At 35.9% G+C, this 15,072-nt stretch overlaps 2 protein-coding genes across 2 annotated transcripts; one reads left to right on the forward strand and one right to left on the reverse strand.

The window, feature by feature from the left end:
• The first annotated feature begins 227 nt into the window (after window positions 1-227).
• On the forward strand, window positions 228-4,781 carry LOC110687864 (protein ABHD17C-like). The gene is made up of 5 exons (XM_021864507.1): window positions 228-1,020; window positions 2,906-2,942; window positions 3,076-3,312; window positions 3,399-3,446; window positions 3,846-4,781. Exons 1-5 carry the CDS (start codon window positions 719-721, stop codon window positions 4,368-4,370), a joined length of 1,149 nt encoding a protein of 382 aa, XP_021720199.1. The 5' UTR covers window positions 228-718; the 3' UTR covers window positions 4,371-4,781.
• A 5,097-nt stretch (window positions 4,782-9,878) lies between these two features.
• Window positions 9,879-14,852, reverse strand: LOC110687865 (cathepsin B-like protease 2). Its single transcript, XM_021864508.1, has 11 exons — window positions 14,462-14,852; window positions 12,694-12,747; window positions 12,532-12,612; window positions 12,248-12,404; window positions 12,109-12,113; window positions 11,935-12,009; window positions 11,716-11,841; window positions 11,389-11,607; window positions 10,507-10,620; window positions 10,374-10,409; window positions 9,879-10,285 (listed from the first exon to the last, which is right to left on the reverse strand). The coding sequence occupies exons 1-11, from the start codon at window positions 14,510-14,512 to the stop codon at window positions 10,151-10,153; spliced, it is 1,053 nt and encodes a 350-aa protein (XP_021720200.1). The 5' UTR covers window positions 14,513-14,852; the 3' UTR covers window positions 9,879-10,150.
• Between the last annotated feature and the right edge of the window lie 220 nt (window positions 14,853-15,072).

The following is a 15,072-nucleotide window of genomic DNA, read 5'->3' on the forward strand; positions in this document are numbered from 1 at the left end:
CAATTATTAATGACAAATTAAAGTCAATATATCTTTCCTTTTTTAAAAAAAAACTTATCTTTTAGCTTGCCCAAAATCTCAACTAATTTCTAGATTTACCCTCAAAGCATCACAAAATCTCTAGATATACCTCAAAGTATCATAAAACCTCAAACAAAATTTTTCCATAACTAACCATAATGATTTATGACATGTGTACATGATGATTTACTACATAACAACCTGTAAAACTTCTGTCCAATTTTTGTCAACACCCTCTAACCATAATTTAAAATTATTCTAATCCATCAAAAAGTAACAACATTGAATTAAATAAATATAAAGTAAAATATTAAATTAAAATAATTAACAAAATTGCCATAGATAAAAATTAAATCTCCCCCCACTTTCTTACATGTGACCACACTCCATTGCCAACTTGGTTCTTCTCCCCCTTCCCCTTCCCTCTACTTTCTCTCTCCTATTTCTTACTCCGCCGCAACCATCGCCGGAAAACGCTAAAAATCGTCGGAAAACGCTGAATCCACCGGAAACGCCTATGTGATCAGATTTTGTTAAAGTAAAGAAACCCACAAATTTCAAAAAAAAAAAAAAAAAAGGTGAACCCCAAAAAAAGTAAAGGAATGTCATAACCCAGTTCTGAATTTAGCCCCTTTTTTTTGTTAATTTTTCTCAGAAACGAAAAACAGGGGAAGTTTAGAGAGAGAAAGCTTGAGAGATGGGAGGGGTGACGTCATCAATGGCGGCTAAATTCGCGTTTTTCCCACCAAACCCACCTTCATACAGAGTCGTTAAAGATGAATTAACAGGTTTACAGCTTCTAGAACCTTACCCACACAGGGAAAACGTCGACGTTTTGAAGATCCAAACAAGAAGAGGAACTGAGATCGTTGCTGTTTATGTGAGGTATCCAATGGCTACTTCTACTGTGCTTTACTCTCATGGAAATGCTGCTGATATTGGTCAGATGTATGAGCTTTTCATTGAGTTGAGCATTCATTTGAAGGTCAATATTATGGGGTATGTCTGGTATTCTCAATTTTGTATTCTCTCTCTCCTCGTAATTTTGTTGAATTTTTTTTTGTTATTTTATTGTTTTGCTAAGGTTGGGATTCTGGGTTTTAGTTTAATTTTTCTGGGTTTTTGTCAATTTTGTGTGAATAATCAGGGTTACCATATTTGGAATTTGTTAATTTGTTGTTGGTGATGATTTTTTGCGACTTTTTGCTATTATTATTATTATTATTGTTTGTTTTTATTCTGATCAGCGATTTGACAAGTTGGGGGTTTTGGAAATTGCTGAATAAAATATAAAATAAAAAGAAAAATAATATGGGTTCATCTTGTTTAATTTTCTGGTAATTAAAAATTAATGGGTTGCTACTGAAATTTGATTATAGGAGTTTAATTAACGTTTAGAGAAAGATTATTGACCTGGGATTATTTTCCCCAATTATTGGAACTGCTATATACTAGTTTGATCTTTTACCTTTTGACTAGTTATGTGCTTGTTCGTTCGATGATGGAGTTAAGGCCATTTGAATAGTTGCAATCAGCTAAATTACGAGGATTTGATTGTTTAATGCCTTGATTTTGGATTAGTGATTAGTAAATAGTGATTAATGGAAGGTGGTTAAACACTTAAACCGGATTGTGTTTCGAGGTCAATATGGTATATTACTGCGATGGAGTTATATTGATTTCGAGATGCTGATGAGCTGATGGCTGCCTTGCTTTGATTGCTTGGTGTTTGAAGTCATTGTCTATCTGTGTTCCATTTGTTCTTTCTATCTTTTCTGTTTAGGGAAGACTTGTCTCTCTCCTGCTTGTCATTCAATCATTTTGGTCTTTTTATTAATATGGTAGATTTGGCGTGTTCCTTTTATCCTCATACCAAATTGAAGGAATTGGATAGCTTACTTATGAGAAAGAGGGGATGTATGGCAACACTTCTAAGCCGTTTAGTTTCTTCTTTTTACCTGGTGAAACGTGAAACAATAATTGAGAATACTTGATCTACTGAACTAAACCCGAATTTTGTATTTGCTTTTGGTCCACTGGTTTGGACAGATGTAGAAAATAATGTAGTCGAAGGGTTCTTTTGTTTCCATGTAGAAAACTCTGTATGCTCGGTTGATGTGCTATATTCTTTTGCTAATCACTTAACCAAGGCTACCAAGCTAGTAAAGGGATTTTATAACGTAATATAGTCCTTCCTTGGTTAGTAGGTCGTGTTCGAATGATTTCTTGAGCAAAATTAGCATATATTGTCGAGATTGCACTTCAGTCAGAGCAGAACTTGTTTTGATTGATAATCACAACCTTTGCTGAGCTCAAGCTCCATTAATTCCTAAAATGCTCCTCTACTTACCCATAAGCGAGATAGGAGGTTGATATCATACTATATTCAACATTGTGTTGGTTTTTAGTGTGCATAATTTTTGTACTTGTATCTTTTTTAAGATGTGACCGTGAGAGCAGAGCAAGAACAAAGATCTGAACCTTCTTAACTTGTCAGATGTTAAAGCATGAAGAGTGAGGGTGGAATATTGGATGGATATGAAATTCCTTGTTTTGAGAAGCTTTGTTCAAAATTCTAATATCTTGATAGGGGAGAGGTTGGAGAACTCTCCCTTCTTTAATGCATGCCTTGCAAAATCGGAAATGCTGTAAAAATCTGGCTGTGAGAAGGGGCCTAGAAAACGTAGTAAAATGTGTTCCAGATGCAAACCTCCTGTATTGTTGAAGTCTTACAGACCTTACAGCCTAGATATGAATCTATTTAATTCATGATTTTCCCAATTGCTGAAGGCTGACTCTCTTTATAGAATTTCAAAGACTGTACAAGAATACAAGCAGAACTTCATACAAAGAGAATTAACCTTAGGTAATTTTGTTGTTGCAGGTATGATTACTCTGGGTATGGGCAATCAACTGGAAAGGTAACTCAAGTAAATTTACAACTGTTATTTACTGGGAAATAGAAAAACCTTTTGAATTGGTCAATTCCTTTTTGTGTAAAAAGAAAAAGGCCAAGAACCCCAAGATTAGCCACTTACACTTGTGTATTTACAGCCCACTGAAAACAACACATATGCGGACATTGAAGCTGCTTATAAGTGTCTTGAAGAGAACTATGGTGCTAAGCAGGAAGATATCATTCTTTATGGTCAATCTGTTGGTAGTGGTCCCACTTTGGATCTTGCCTCTCGTTTACCTCGACTAAGAGCTGTTGTACTGCATAGTCCTATCCTCTCAGGCTTGAGAGTCATGTATCCTGTTAAGCGCACTTATTGGTTTGACATCTACAAGGTATTATCATTGCTTCATCATTTCCTGTTTCGACAAGTTCAAGGAACTGAAGCATGTAAGTAAAATTGTGTGATTCTTCTGTGCAGAATATCGATAAAATCCCATTGGTGAAGTGTCCTGTTCTGGTAATTCATGTAAGCATCAGTTCTCACCTCTCTGCCTTTCTTTTTGCTCCTTGACCTCCTCGATATAATGAACAGTTATAGCTGAAACCATTTTATTTCTTAATATTTTTGTTACGTAATCTTGGCTTTCATCTTATTAAAAGATCGTTGGGTGAACAAAATTATCAAATTAAAGGAGACTTGTTTAACCACTTAACTGCATCTTTTGACTCAAGCTGAGTCTGTGGAGCAATAGTGCTATGACATTAATAATTATGATTGGAAAGTTATCATTTCTTGAATTCTGATTGCTTATCCATGAAAGAATTGAAGCTTCATTTGATTTTCTTTCCATTGTTTAAAAGCATCAAACTACTGTTTTCCTTTTTCTATGGGTAACCTGTTAACTCTGCATGTTATGGTATATAGGGGACGGCTGATGATGTTGTTGATTTCTCACATGGTAAAACATTGTGGGAAATGTCCCCAGAAAAATATGAACCCTTGTGGCTAAAAGGGGGAAGTCATTGTGACTTGGAACTTTACCCTGAGTATATTAGACATCTCAAGAAATTTGTATCCATGATGGAGAAACCTCCTTCCCAAAGGCACAACATCTCACGCAAAAGTGTTGACAGGCCTGAAAATTCTCGAAAGAGCACTGACTGTTATGATGCTCCAAGAAAAAGCACTGACCGGAGAGAAAAACCAAGGAAAAGCACTGACCGGCCAGAAAAACCAAGGAAAAGCACTGACCGGCCAGAAATGATGAAAATACATGAGTACAAGGCCAGCAGCGTCAATAAGCTTGAAAAATTGAACATTCCTTTTGAGCAGCTGGAGAGGTCCCGAAGAAGTGTAGAATATCATGACAGGTCTCGAAAAAGCATTGATTTACAGTTTGAGAAGGGTCGACGTAGTGTGGATTGGGTGGATAGAATTAGAGCCGTCTGAAGGTTTTCAGATCACTGTAAAGTAAGTGGAAACAATCAAGTTCTTGTGAAGGGAGGGGGGGCATAAGAAATACAGATAAGTGAATAGAACAAGCAAACTGGGGTAAAGAAAACGGCGATTCATTTCATTGGATGGTATAACTTATGGCTTTGGGAGTTGGTGTTTTAGATCTTTGATTTTCATTCCATGAGAAGTTTCTCTTTGGAACTTCAGATTTGATTTAGGAGTAAATGTTCAAACTTCATAGATGTTTCAAATGGATAAGTTCTAACATGTAGTACTTTACATCATTCTAAGGAAAAAAATATGTTCATTTCGAAAGTCGAGGGTGTAGCAGTTATTTGACTATCATGTTCTTGAATTTTACTATGCTTTTTTGGTACATAGTAAAGCATTGTTCTTACCTTTTGATTGATTTCTCATTTAAAAAAGCCTTCATAATTAATTTACTCTTTTTTTCTCCTAAATTCTGAAAATAGAAGTTGACTGAAGCATGCTTTCATGTAGAACTATCTGGTGGATTAAAAAAATCAATAGAACGTGAGCAGAACTATCAAGTTGGCTGTTATTCCTACTTTTCTGCATTCAGAAACGTTCAGATGCTTATAAGCTTTCTTGCTATCCTGTCAAGTAATACGCGTTGGGCACATTTGCTTGTTTTGCGAACTTCAAATGCTCGTATGCAACGAGTGTATTGTATGCACCAACGGGTGTAGTGTATCGAGACTTACTAGGACACTAGGAATTTATTACAGTGAAAACAGACACAGGTGTTCCTTTAGCAATGCAAGAATGACTCAGATCGAGGCGGAAACAAGTACACAATTTTTGTGTAGCCTGGAAAATTCCACGTACCTTTAAGAGAATAGATATGAAAGTCAGAATCGCTTTCCTCATTAAATGTGTCATAATGATACGTGCAATCATTTCTTACGAGAAATAAAGTGTATTTACTATCGGATCTTGGATCAAAATGATGGTTTCATGCTCTATATCAATGTAACCATGTGACTATATGAGTACAATCTAAATTAAGGTTTTCTTAATGTGACATGTTCTTAATTTTTATAAAGCTACATAGTTCTTTCTCTAAATGTAATACTAATAATTCAACGGTTATTTCACCTAATATCCCTAAATACTTTGATAATTCATCATATACCTATGAAACTTTCTAAATACACCATATACCCCTGAGTATTTCAATAATTCCCCATATGCCCTTAATGACTAATGGACGTTAATTCCGTTAGTCATTAAGAGTTAAGTATGCCACGTGACATCTTTTTATTGACTCCCTTTTAATTATTTATTAATTATTATAAAAACTTTAAAAATAAATAAATAAATAAATAAATAAATAAAATAAAAAAAAAAAAAAAACTTTACAAAAATAGGAGAAAAAAACCCACACCCTAGCCACCATTGCCCACCCCAGTCAGTCCCCGTCCCATCGTCAACGCACGAACCACCTCATCCCACCGGTGCCAGGCCTCCCCCTTGTCGGTGACCACCACCCTGTCAGCCCCACCCACACCCAAGACCCCCCCACTTTCCCCCAAACTCACAAATTGTTGTGTAAGAACCCAGCCTCCTCCCCCGATTCCAACGCCGGAACATCCCTTGACCACCTAAGCCCCCTCCCCCGTTTCTGGCGCTGCCACCCGTCGTTCCTAGCTTCCCACCCCTACTATTTCCACTCCCCCAAACCCTAGATCCACACCCTCCCTTTCTCTAACCCTCAAAGCAACCCTGGCCACCCCCGAATAACCCAAAACCCCTATAAAAAACCCTACCCCCACCCCTGAAAAATCCGGATCGGTCCTCCCCCACCCTCAAAAACCCTAGACGCAAGGGTTTTCGAGGGTGGTGGAGGGCTGATCGGGGTTTTCCAGGGATGGGGGTGGGGTTTGTTTAGGGGTTTCGGGTTTTTAGGGGAGTGGGTTTCGGGTGGTGGTCTAGGGGGAAGAGGAGGATTGTCGGTGGCAGGGGGAGGGGCGGCGGGAGCTGCCGGCGCGGGGGAGGTGGGTCTCGGCGTCAACGGGGGTGGGGGTTGGTTCTGGGGGTTGGGCGGGAATGATAACTGGTAGGTGGGGATGGTGGCTAGTTTTTTTATTTTATTTTTTAAAGGTTTTTCTAATTTTTTTTAATAATTAATCTAATAACTAAAAGGGAATATTAAAAGAAAACCAATTAAAAAATTTCACGTGGCATAATTAAGCCTTAATGACTAACGGAGTTGACGTCCGTTAGTCATTTGGATATTTGGTAACATAGTTGTTAAACTTGGGGGTATATGGTGTATTTGGAAAGTTTAATGGGTATATTATGAATAAACGAATTACTTAGAGGTATTTGGTGAAATAATCGTAATATCAAATTACCTATGCAATAGGTAAAGACAATTTCACATGGTTACTTTCTACGAAATATTTAAGGTGGTTGTGGTTTGTGTTTGGGCTTATCTTATGCTTTATTTACATGTCTTGCCCAAAGTTAAGCCCACTTGTTACATGCCAACTTGCGCCATTTTGTGTAAAAAAATTGCAAAATAGCAGTCCAAGCACGACCCAAGCACACGTGCCACCATGCCATGTTTGTGTTCCTAAGCTAAATTTAACTTATTTCAATGTGTTTTATCTTGTCATGCCATGCTTGCTCGGCATGAATAGTAGCATGTCATTATTGGTCTGATCCTGTATCATATTTACCTTTTACTCATCTAAATACTCCATTTGTCCTAAATTAGCTTATACTGTATGTGAGGAGAGTGTGCCCGTCATTGGGGATCCTTCTCCTCTATACCCATGGCCCTTTAAAAGCCTAGGACTTTACACCATTTTAAGGCGTGTTATTAGGATTTGAATTCCTGACTGTTTGGAGGACCTTGAATTAGAGTTGATCCTATCATTATGCTTTTTTGTAAGAAACTAGTAAGGAGTCGCAAATGAGTTTTAGGAAAACTCATAAACCTCGTTCATGCCTTTCTCCCAAATAGAGTTCAAGGGATATTTAGCATGAATCATAAGTTTACCCATGCCCAAATTGGTCTACTTATACCAGAAATGAGTTCGGGAGCGAGGGTACTAAAATAACGTTCCTTTTAGGGAGGAATTGCTATTCTAGCCCAAGTGCGGCCTCTACTAGCTCTTCCTCTTTTTTAACAATTTCATTACCAAACAATATATGCAACGTGATACCTAAAACTAAGTTAGTTGATTTTAATTACACACACTAATCATGTAGGAATTACATCGCAAAAGTCGTTATTCTTATTTATTCAATTCGTGAAAGAACAAAAAGTAAACAAGATTCGCCTTGGCTTAAGTGATAAAACAATCAATTAATTTGTCCAATTCTAATCTTGTTTAACGAAAGAATACTATGTCAAATTAGTTAATTAAAGTTTATTTAAAGTGATCTAACAACACTAATTAATTGATTAAAAGTTGTTTTAACAAGAAAAAAAAAGGTGATTTATCTAAGTGCTCGGGATTTTACCACTTTTCCTTGCTAGATCATCGTTTAGAACACTTATGGACTCCACCGTAAGAACAAATGATTAAAGGGGTGAGTGTTTAGGACAAGGGGAATGAATAGTGCATAAGATTACAAGATTTCTGCCGACTTTCGGGTTAATTTATGTGTGTTCAAAGCTTCGTATTGCACCCCTATTTATAGGAATGGATGAATTTAGGTTTTTGAACATTGTGCTGCAGCAGGTGGCACGCGCATCTCGAAAGGTCGCGCGCGGCTGCTGCGCGCAAGTAGTTGAGTTGCATTGCTGAGGGCAGCGCAACCTATTGTCTTGCGCGTGGCTTTATTGTAAGATTTTATTTAACATTTTTATAAAATTCTGAATCTTCCGCGAGCGCATCACTGGAGGTTGCGCGCACCAGGCCAGCGGGACTCCTTGAGTTGCGCGCGGTTTTTCCTACGGTAGCCTCGGATTTTAACCTAGGCACCTCTAAATCCGTCAAAATTAGGTTTAATCTCGGGATTAGGCCTAATTACTGATCGGGCTTAGTTTTAGTTAGCTTTGGTTTATTTCGTATCGAGTCAAGCTAGTTGTTTTATGTGTTTAAGCCTTAATCAGCAATCCACAAGCATTCTTCACGTTGCTCCAATACAAAGATGGTTTTATTTATCGTCATAGCACTTCCGTTCGGGACAGGGTACCAAATGTAGATGTCTACACTGTACACTTAGGGCCTGTTTAGTTCACCTTATTTTTTCTTATCTGAACTTATCTCGATCTGATTTGATCTGATCTTATTTGATCTGGTTTGATCTGATAAGATCTTATTGTCTGATTTGACCAAACTTTGACCTTAAGTGTACGATAATAAGTGGGATCTTATTAGATTCGTAATAATGTGTATTTTATTAATATGTAATTTTCATAATTTTTTTCATTACGAAATTAATGATATTTAGCGATAAAAATTGCACATAAAACGATGATCTGATATGAACTTATTTTTTCTGATCTGATCTGATCTGAACTTAACTTATTTTTTTTAAACAAGTAAAAATAAGTTGAACTAAACAAGGCCTTATTGTAGTGCAGAAATTTAGATGATGTTGATGTTTGGTTGCTGTAAGCTCTAACCAACTTAGCTATGTCTCATTATCTGAATAAGAAGTGTTAAAACCAATTTAAAACATTAAGGAAAGGGTTAAAGCTAATCTGTGGTAACAGCCATTTGTCCTCCATGTCATTAACTCATAATTATAGTGATGGAAGATTTTAGCAAGAATTTTTAGCTTAGTTTATAGCCATTTAAAGACCATCATTTTCATTAGACTGACTACTACAGTACTAAGTTATATTTCTCGCTCAACCAAATTATGGGCAAATTTACAATGGGAACTTTCATGTGCGGCTTTTGAATTGATCATCAAAAGAAGAATTAGGCCAAAAATTGTGAATTTTGTAACAATAACAAGCAAAATAAAATTGTGAATTAGGCCAAAAATAACAAGCAATAATACATTAATGTAATTTTAAATTAACGAATAAAATTGCTGCATGAATAAGTAAAATACCCATTATGGAGCTGGATTGAGTATCTTTTTAAAAAAAAAATAATTTATTCAATAGAAATTTTATTCTTGTAATTTAAGAGTATTAAAGATTATTTTTTCATCTTTAAACCTTTATTATATTGTTATTTATTTTGGTGTGGTGTCTAATTCTTTCCTTCAAAAGTGTACAATTGAAACTATTCTTAAGAGAGCATGAGAAATTGCAGTTTAACTTAAGTGATCCTTTTTTATCATTACACACTTCTTATCATTAAATTATCATCTCAAATGCGCGCTCTGCAAGGATCTAAGAAGCAACCTGCAAGTAAACATGACAGCCTATGCTGTTACAATATCCTTTCTCGTGTTATCAATTGAGATCAAGGATTCATATTTCCGTCTGCAGAATGGCCTGCTTGGCACCGGAGAACTTCACTAATTCAAGCAAGATCCAGACAGGAAGGGAAGAATAGAATAAAAGAACTTAAAAGGAGTGGTGTGTCCCTTTGATAATTTGGTTAATAACAAACAGTATTCTTCTTTAATAAGACATTTACATATAGACTACTGAGAATTATTCTGAAGAATCATGTCCTGTAGAACTAAGATCTTCATTAATGTTCTGAATCACAAATTACAAATATGATTTGCTGCCAATGAACATTAGATATCAAATAGTGTATATTTCCTACAACGATGCAGATTTGAAATATGTTATATAAGCCAATCAATGAGAGCAATAATCACATCGCTTAAATGGAGGCAGAAACACCATCATCTGATTCGCCTACCACCTTGAACAAGTTCTTGGGTGAAGGCAAGCCAGCCACCACGTCTTCTTCAATGCCACATTCGTTGGTTCCTCTGCTGATCATGAAGTATCCGTCCTGTCATAATAAGGGAAAGATATGAGTCAAAAATATACTTGTTCTTATTTGATGGTTGAATTAAGATTACAAGAGAGAACAAACATACATCGCCCCAGCTTCTGTTCCACTGATTTGCGAGTAGCTGTGAAACATGACATTGGATTAGCAACCAGGCATCAAAACTGAGATATAGTTCATACATTGAAAGGGTAAAAATTTGAAAAGGTAACAAAAAGTACCCAATAATCCTCTCCTTCAGCAGTAGTCCCCCATCCAATCAGCTTCACAGCATGTCCTCCAAGGTATTGTCCAGTCACGTGCTTGTAAACTCCTGATTTGTAATGAGCAAAATCCTGAAATTGAATAAAGTTAGAATTGAGCAAAAGGCGGAGCAACCACTCTTTCTCTCGATTCTGGTTTTCCCAGCTTATGTCCCTTAGAAAAATCGATCAGTGACAGACCTATGTTAGAAGCACAGGGTTCAATTGAACCCACTTAATATCTGTTAATTAAAGCACTCTAGAAATTACATAGCAAATGTTGAGGGTGGTCAGCACTTTAAGAGCATGTTTGGTAAGAGTTTTTTTGGGTTGGAAACTGATTCAATTAAACCATTACCATTACCAAGTGTTTGGTTGGAAGGCTTGGGTAACAATTACCATTACCTAAGGGTAATGGTTTCCACCCATTTTATTACCTCTCTAAAACCTAAGGTAATAATTACCCTTTCTCTCCTCAATCAAAAATGAAGGGAGATAGGTTTAAGTGATTCCTTTCCATGATTAAACCAAACAAACGAAAAGGTAAGTGTCAAATGATTCCTTTCCTCCCTCTTATTTGTTTCCTTTCCACTCCATTTCCATTATTCATACCAAACGCCCCCTAAATCTTATCTAGCAGGTTGTCATCCCAAATCATTGTTCATGTTTGACAAACCAAAGGAAAAGGAAACCTTGTGGCCTCACAAGTCACCAATATAGCTTATTTAATATTAGTATTAATTCATTTATCTATTAGTTTGTAATGAAATCAGCTTGATTAAATATGAGCTCCGTCACTGAATTTCAAACTATTAAAACTGAACAATGCTTGCTAGGTGATTCAGATTTCTATTCAATTACCTCGTAAACATCAAAAGCCACCTCAACAGGTCCATTCTTGTAGAGTTCAGCCATGATCTGATATGTGTCTTTTTTAATTCTGTAGGCATTTGAACCATAGTGCTTTGATTGTCTCCATAATTGGTTGCCACCCATACATTTCCTTACACACTTGGGAGTAGGGTAACCGGGCTCACAACCTGGATGGGAGCAACCAGTGGTGTCAAAGTATGGATCACACTGTTACAGAGAAATCAATCACACACGTCAAACATTCAGAAATAAGTAGTAGGAAATGGTTGAAAAGTTGAGAAAATATATCATTGGGATGAAGAATAATTTCTTTACCTCTTCTGTGACAACACCATGGTGAACAAAATAGCGCCAGGCATAGATGGGTGTCCCACCATCACATCCGGCTCCACACAAGAACCCACAGCATGCCAAGAGATCATTAACTGATAATGAGATGTTCTACAAGGACGTATTTGGGAGAACATAATGTCATGATTTATTTCAAAAGGAAAGGAAAATATAATGAATTCAAAAGATAGAGAGTGTAGTTACCATGCCATAATTAATGCAGAAACGATCTGAAAGAGCTTCAACAGCAGCAAATGCCCAACAAGAACCACAGTGACCCTATTTGACAGATAGCAGAAGATCATCTAAGTGAGCTTGAAATGTTGTGATTTATCTTAACTGAGCTGTTTTAACAAAATGTAATAAGATGCTACGTACCTGGTCTTTGATACGAAATTTAGCAATGACCCCAAAGTGAGATAGAGGAAAAGGGAGACAAAAGTAAATAAGAATTAGATGATCATTGCATAGATATTGTTAAAATTAATTAGAAAGAAGAATACATCACTTGACTTACCAAGAATTCTGCCAATAGTGCTACATTGAGACCATGTTTTTCTGGCATCAAACTCTTTTGGCAAGTTCGAGGACCTGTCATGATGCACTAGAGGAATATTCCTCTTCTCACTCTCCAGGGTTGGTCTAGCACCTAAGATGCGCTTGAATTGGCCAAGCTTAACAATGATAGAAAAAAACAGCAATGAAAATTTTGCGCAAATCTAAAGAAACACTCAGGTTGTTGAAGATTAAAGATTGAGTCTCATCAAATAATTATCAGAGAACATTTGAACGAAAACTCACTGTAAACTCAGAGAATCGCGGGTTCATGCCAGCCTTCCATCCAGCTTTTGGATTTGTATTTACTGAATTGACTATTGAGTCCTGAAATAAGATACGAAGGTGTGTTGATCAATATAGAGATGGCTCATAAGTTATACATCACTCAAGGTAGCTTAAACATACCTGGAGAAGGTTGGAGTTCAGCTTCAGCTCAGAAACTGATTCGGCCACAATAACCTGCAATATAAATATAAAAATTTGTTAGAGAATTTGTCAAGTCAAGAAAGGAACAGATAACAAGATACTGATGTATTGAGAAGCATAGCAAGCAGCTTTAGTATAACATACAGCTTCAAATTCTACTTCATTACTACTTAAGGACAGACCTTTTATACTCTCAGGAACTAAATAACGACCAGTAAAGAGTACTAAATTTGTGAGCATAAGTAGTCCTGTGGCTGGGGACATACAAGAACTAATTTATGATGTCGCGCTTCTTGCACGGCAATGCACACACTTACATGTTGTTAGGTAATGAATTTTGATTTCAGCTTTCAGCAAGAGGTCAAGGTCATACGTTTGTCTTTGCAATCCATAAGACTCCACTCCACTAGGTTTCGCTAACCATGAATAAGCATTATATATAACTCTCAAAATAAGAGTGGGTTGAGAATCTATGACAAATTTACACCTTGAGTGGGGTTCTTTAAAGTTATGTATCACTACTCTTAGATTTTTATTCGCACCTACATTTACTCAATTAGCATTTTCTTACTCCATCAGTAGATTACAAGTTACCACAAAGTCCATTGCTAATAAGTTATAATTTTAAGTAATTGTATATAGCAAAGTAAAAACTGCGCTAAGTTGAACGTTTTGGAAAGTAAAAAAGGCATTAGTTCATAGGTTGACAAAATATTGAAAGCACAACTCTATACACTTAAAGCACATAATTCTAAACACTTTCGAAGAGTAAAGAAAAAATTTCGTATGTACTAGGATTGTAAACGTGTAGGAGCAATATTTGGGAGAACTGATAAGAGGGTGGTTTGGTTATTGACACTCCAAGAATCTGTAACCAAGCTCCATTCTTCCTTCTTCAAAGAAGTAGAGTGCGGTTATAACTTTGGTAGTGCTAAAATCAATTATCAAACACTTTTACGACAAACAAAAACTCCCAAGTATTTCTTACAAGTTCCAAGTGATGATAGCAATTGCAACAACTTAAATCAAGCTCAAAGATCAACCCATTAACACAGGACAAACTATGTGAGTCATGATATTTCATTAAAACAAGAATTTCCCAAAAAGACAAATTTGCTAACTGACCCAGAAATGGCCACTAATAAATAGAATACACCAAAGCCTCCTACTTCTCCTGCCCCACCCCACCAATACAATTGCTCAAATCAAAATTTGAACAAGAAATTCAACCAAAATTCCTATCTTCTTTATTTAAGAAATTTATATTTTCCAAAGAAAAAAAGGGAATTTTTTCTCAATTCTCCCCGCAAATTCAAAGTTCCACAGATCCAATCATAGCAAATCAATCGTAATTCTATTATAATTTCGTATATAGAGAACCACAAAAGAATGACGGAATTTGATCCCGAGTCTTAGATACACGCCTTAAGACTCTACTAACTAAGCTAACTCGTATAGTCATATACTCATATCTATAACTCTAATATAAATTAAAGATTCTAAACAAATTAAACACTAATATAAACAGACCCCTTGAAATGGGTAGTTATTATAATTTGACCATAACAAATTATAACAAGTGATCATAACTTTAAGATAAGTGGGTCAACTATATCAATATAAGGCAAACATACTAAGATATTCATAGAAAAATAAAAGTTCAATTAACCAAAAATGGAAACTTTAATGGATGACAAATTCAGTGAAATAAAAAAGATCAACCAAAAGAAATGGATAAATGAATTACCGAAGGAGCAAGTAGAAGAAGCAGAGAAAAACCCAGAAAAAAGGCGGCCATCTTCGATCCCCTGAAAAACTTCAATCAAAACTAGTAAAGCTACAATTTTTTTTAAGGGGATGAAGAAGGAAATGATGCCCAGAAAAATAGAGAACCTTTCTTGTCAATTTATACAGTTTAGAAGATATTTTTGGGTATGAAAAAAACTAAATAAAGTCAAGAAATTAATATTTTTTTTTTTTTTTTTTAGCAGAGGATAAGGTGTTGGTAATGTGAAAATTTGCAGATTCTAAACCAAGGACAGGAATCTTTTTCAGCAATACACAATTAAATTAAAGGGTTGGGCCAATTGAATTTTTTTTGGTAAGAACCAATTATATTTTTTTTTTGGAGAGAGTACCAATTGAAAATTGATCCTCAAAAAAAAGTAAGAGATGGGTGTCGTCAGATTTTGGACTATCTTGAATGATTGTATACAAGTGGTGGTTAATCATGAAAACTATGGATAATAGTCATAATATAAAGTACTATAGAAAAATAGGTATAATGATATCGTAAATTGTTTTGTTGAATTAAAAATGTAAACTACTCTGTCTCATCGGAAAGGAAAATTCAATAGG

Source organism: Chenopodium quinoa, unplaced genomic scaffold (genome assembly GCF_001683475.1).
Source record: "Chenopodium quinoa cultivar QQ74 unplaced genomic scaffold, ASM168347v1, whole genome shotgun sequence".
NCBI lineage: Eukaryota > Viridiplantae > Streptophyta > Magnoliopsida > Caryophyllales > Amaranthaceae > Chenopodium > Chenopodium quinoa.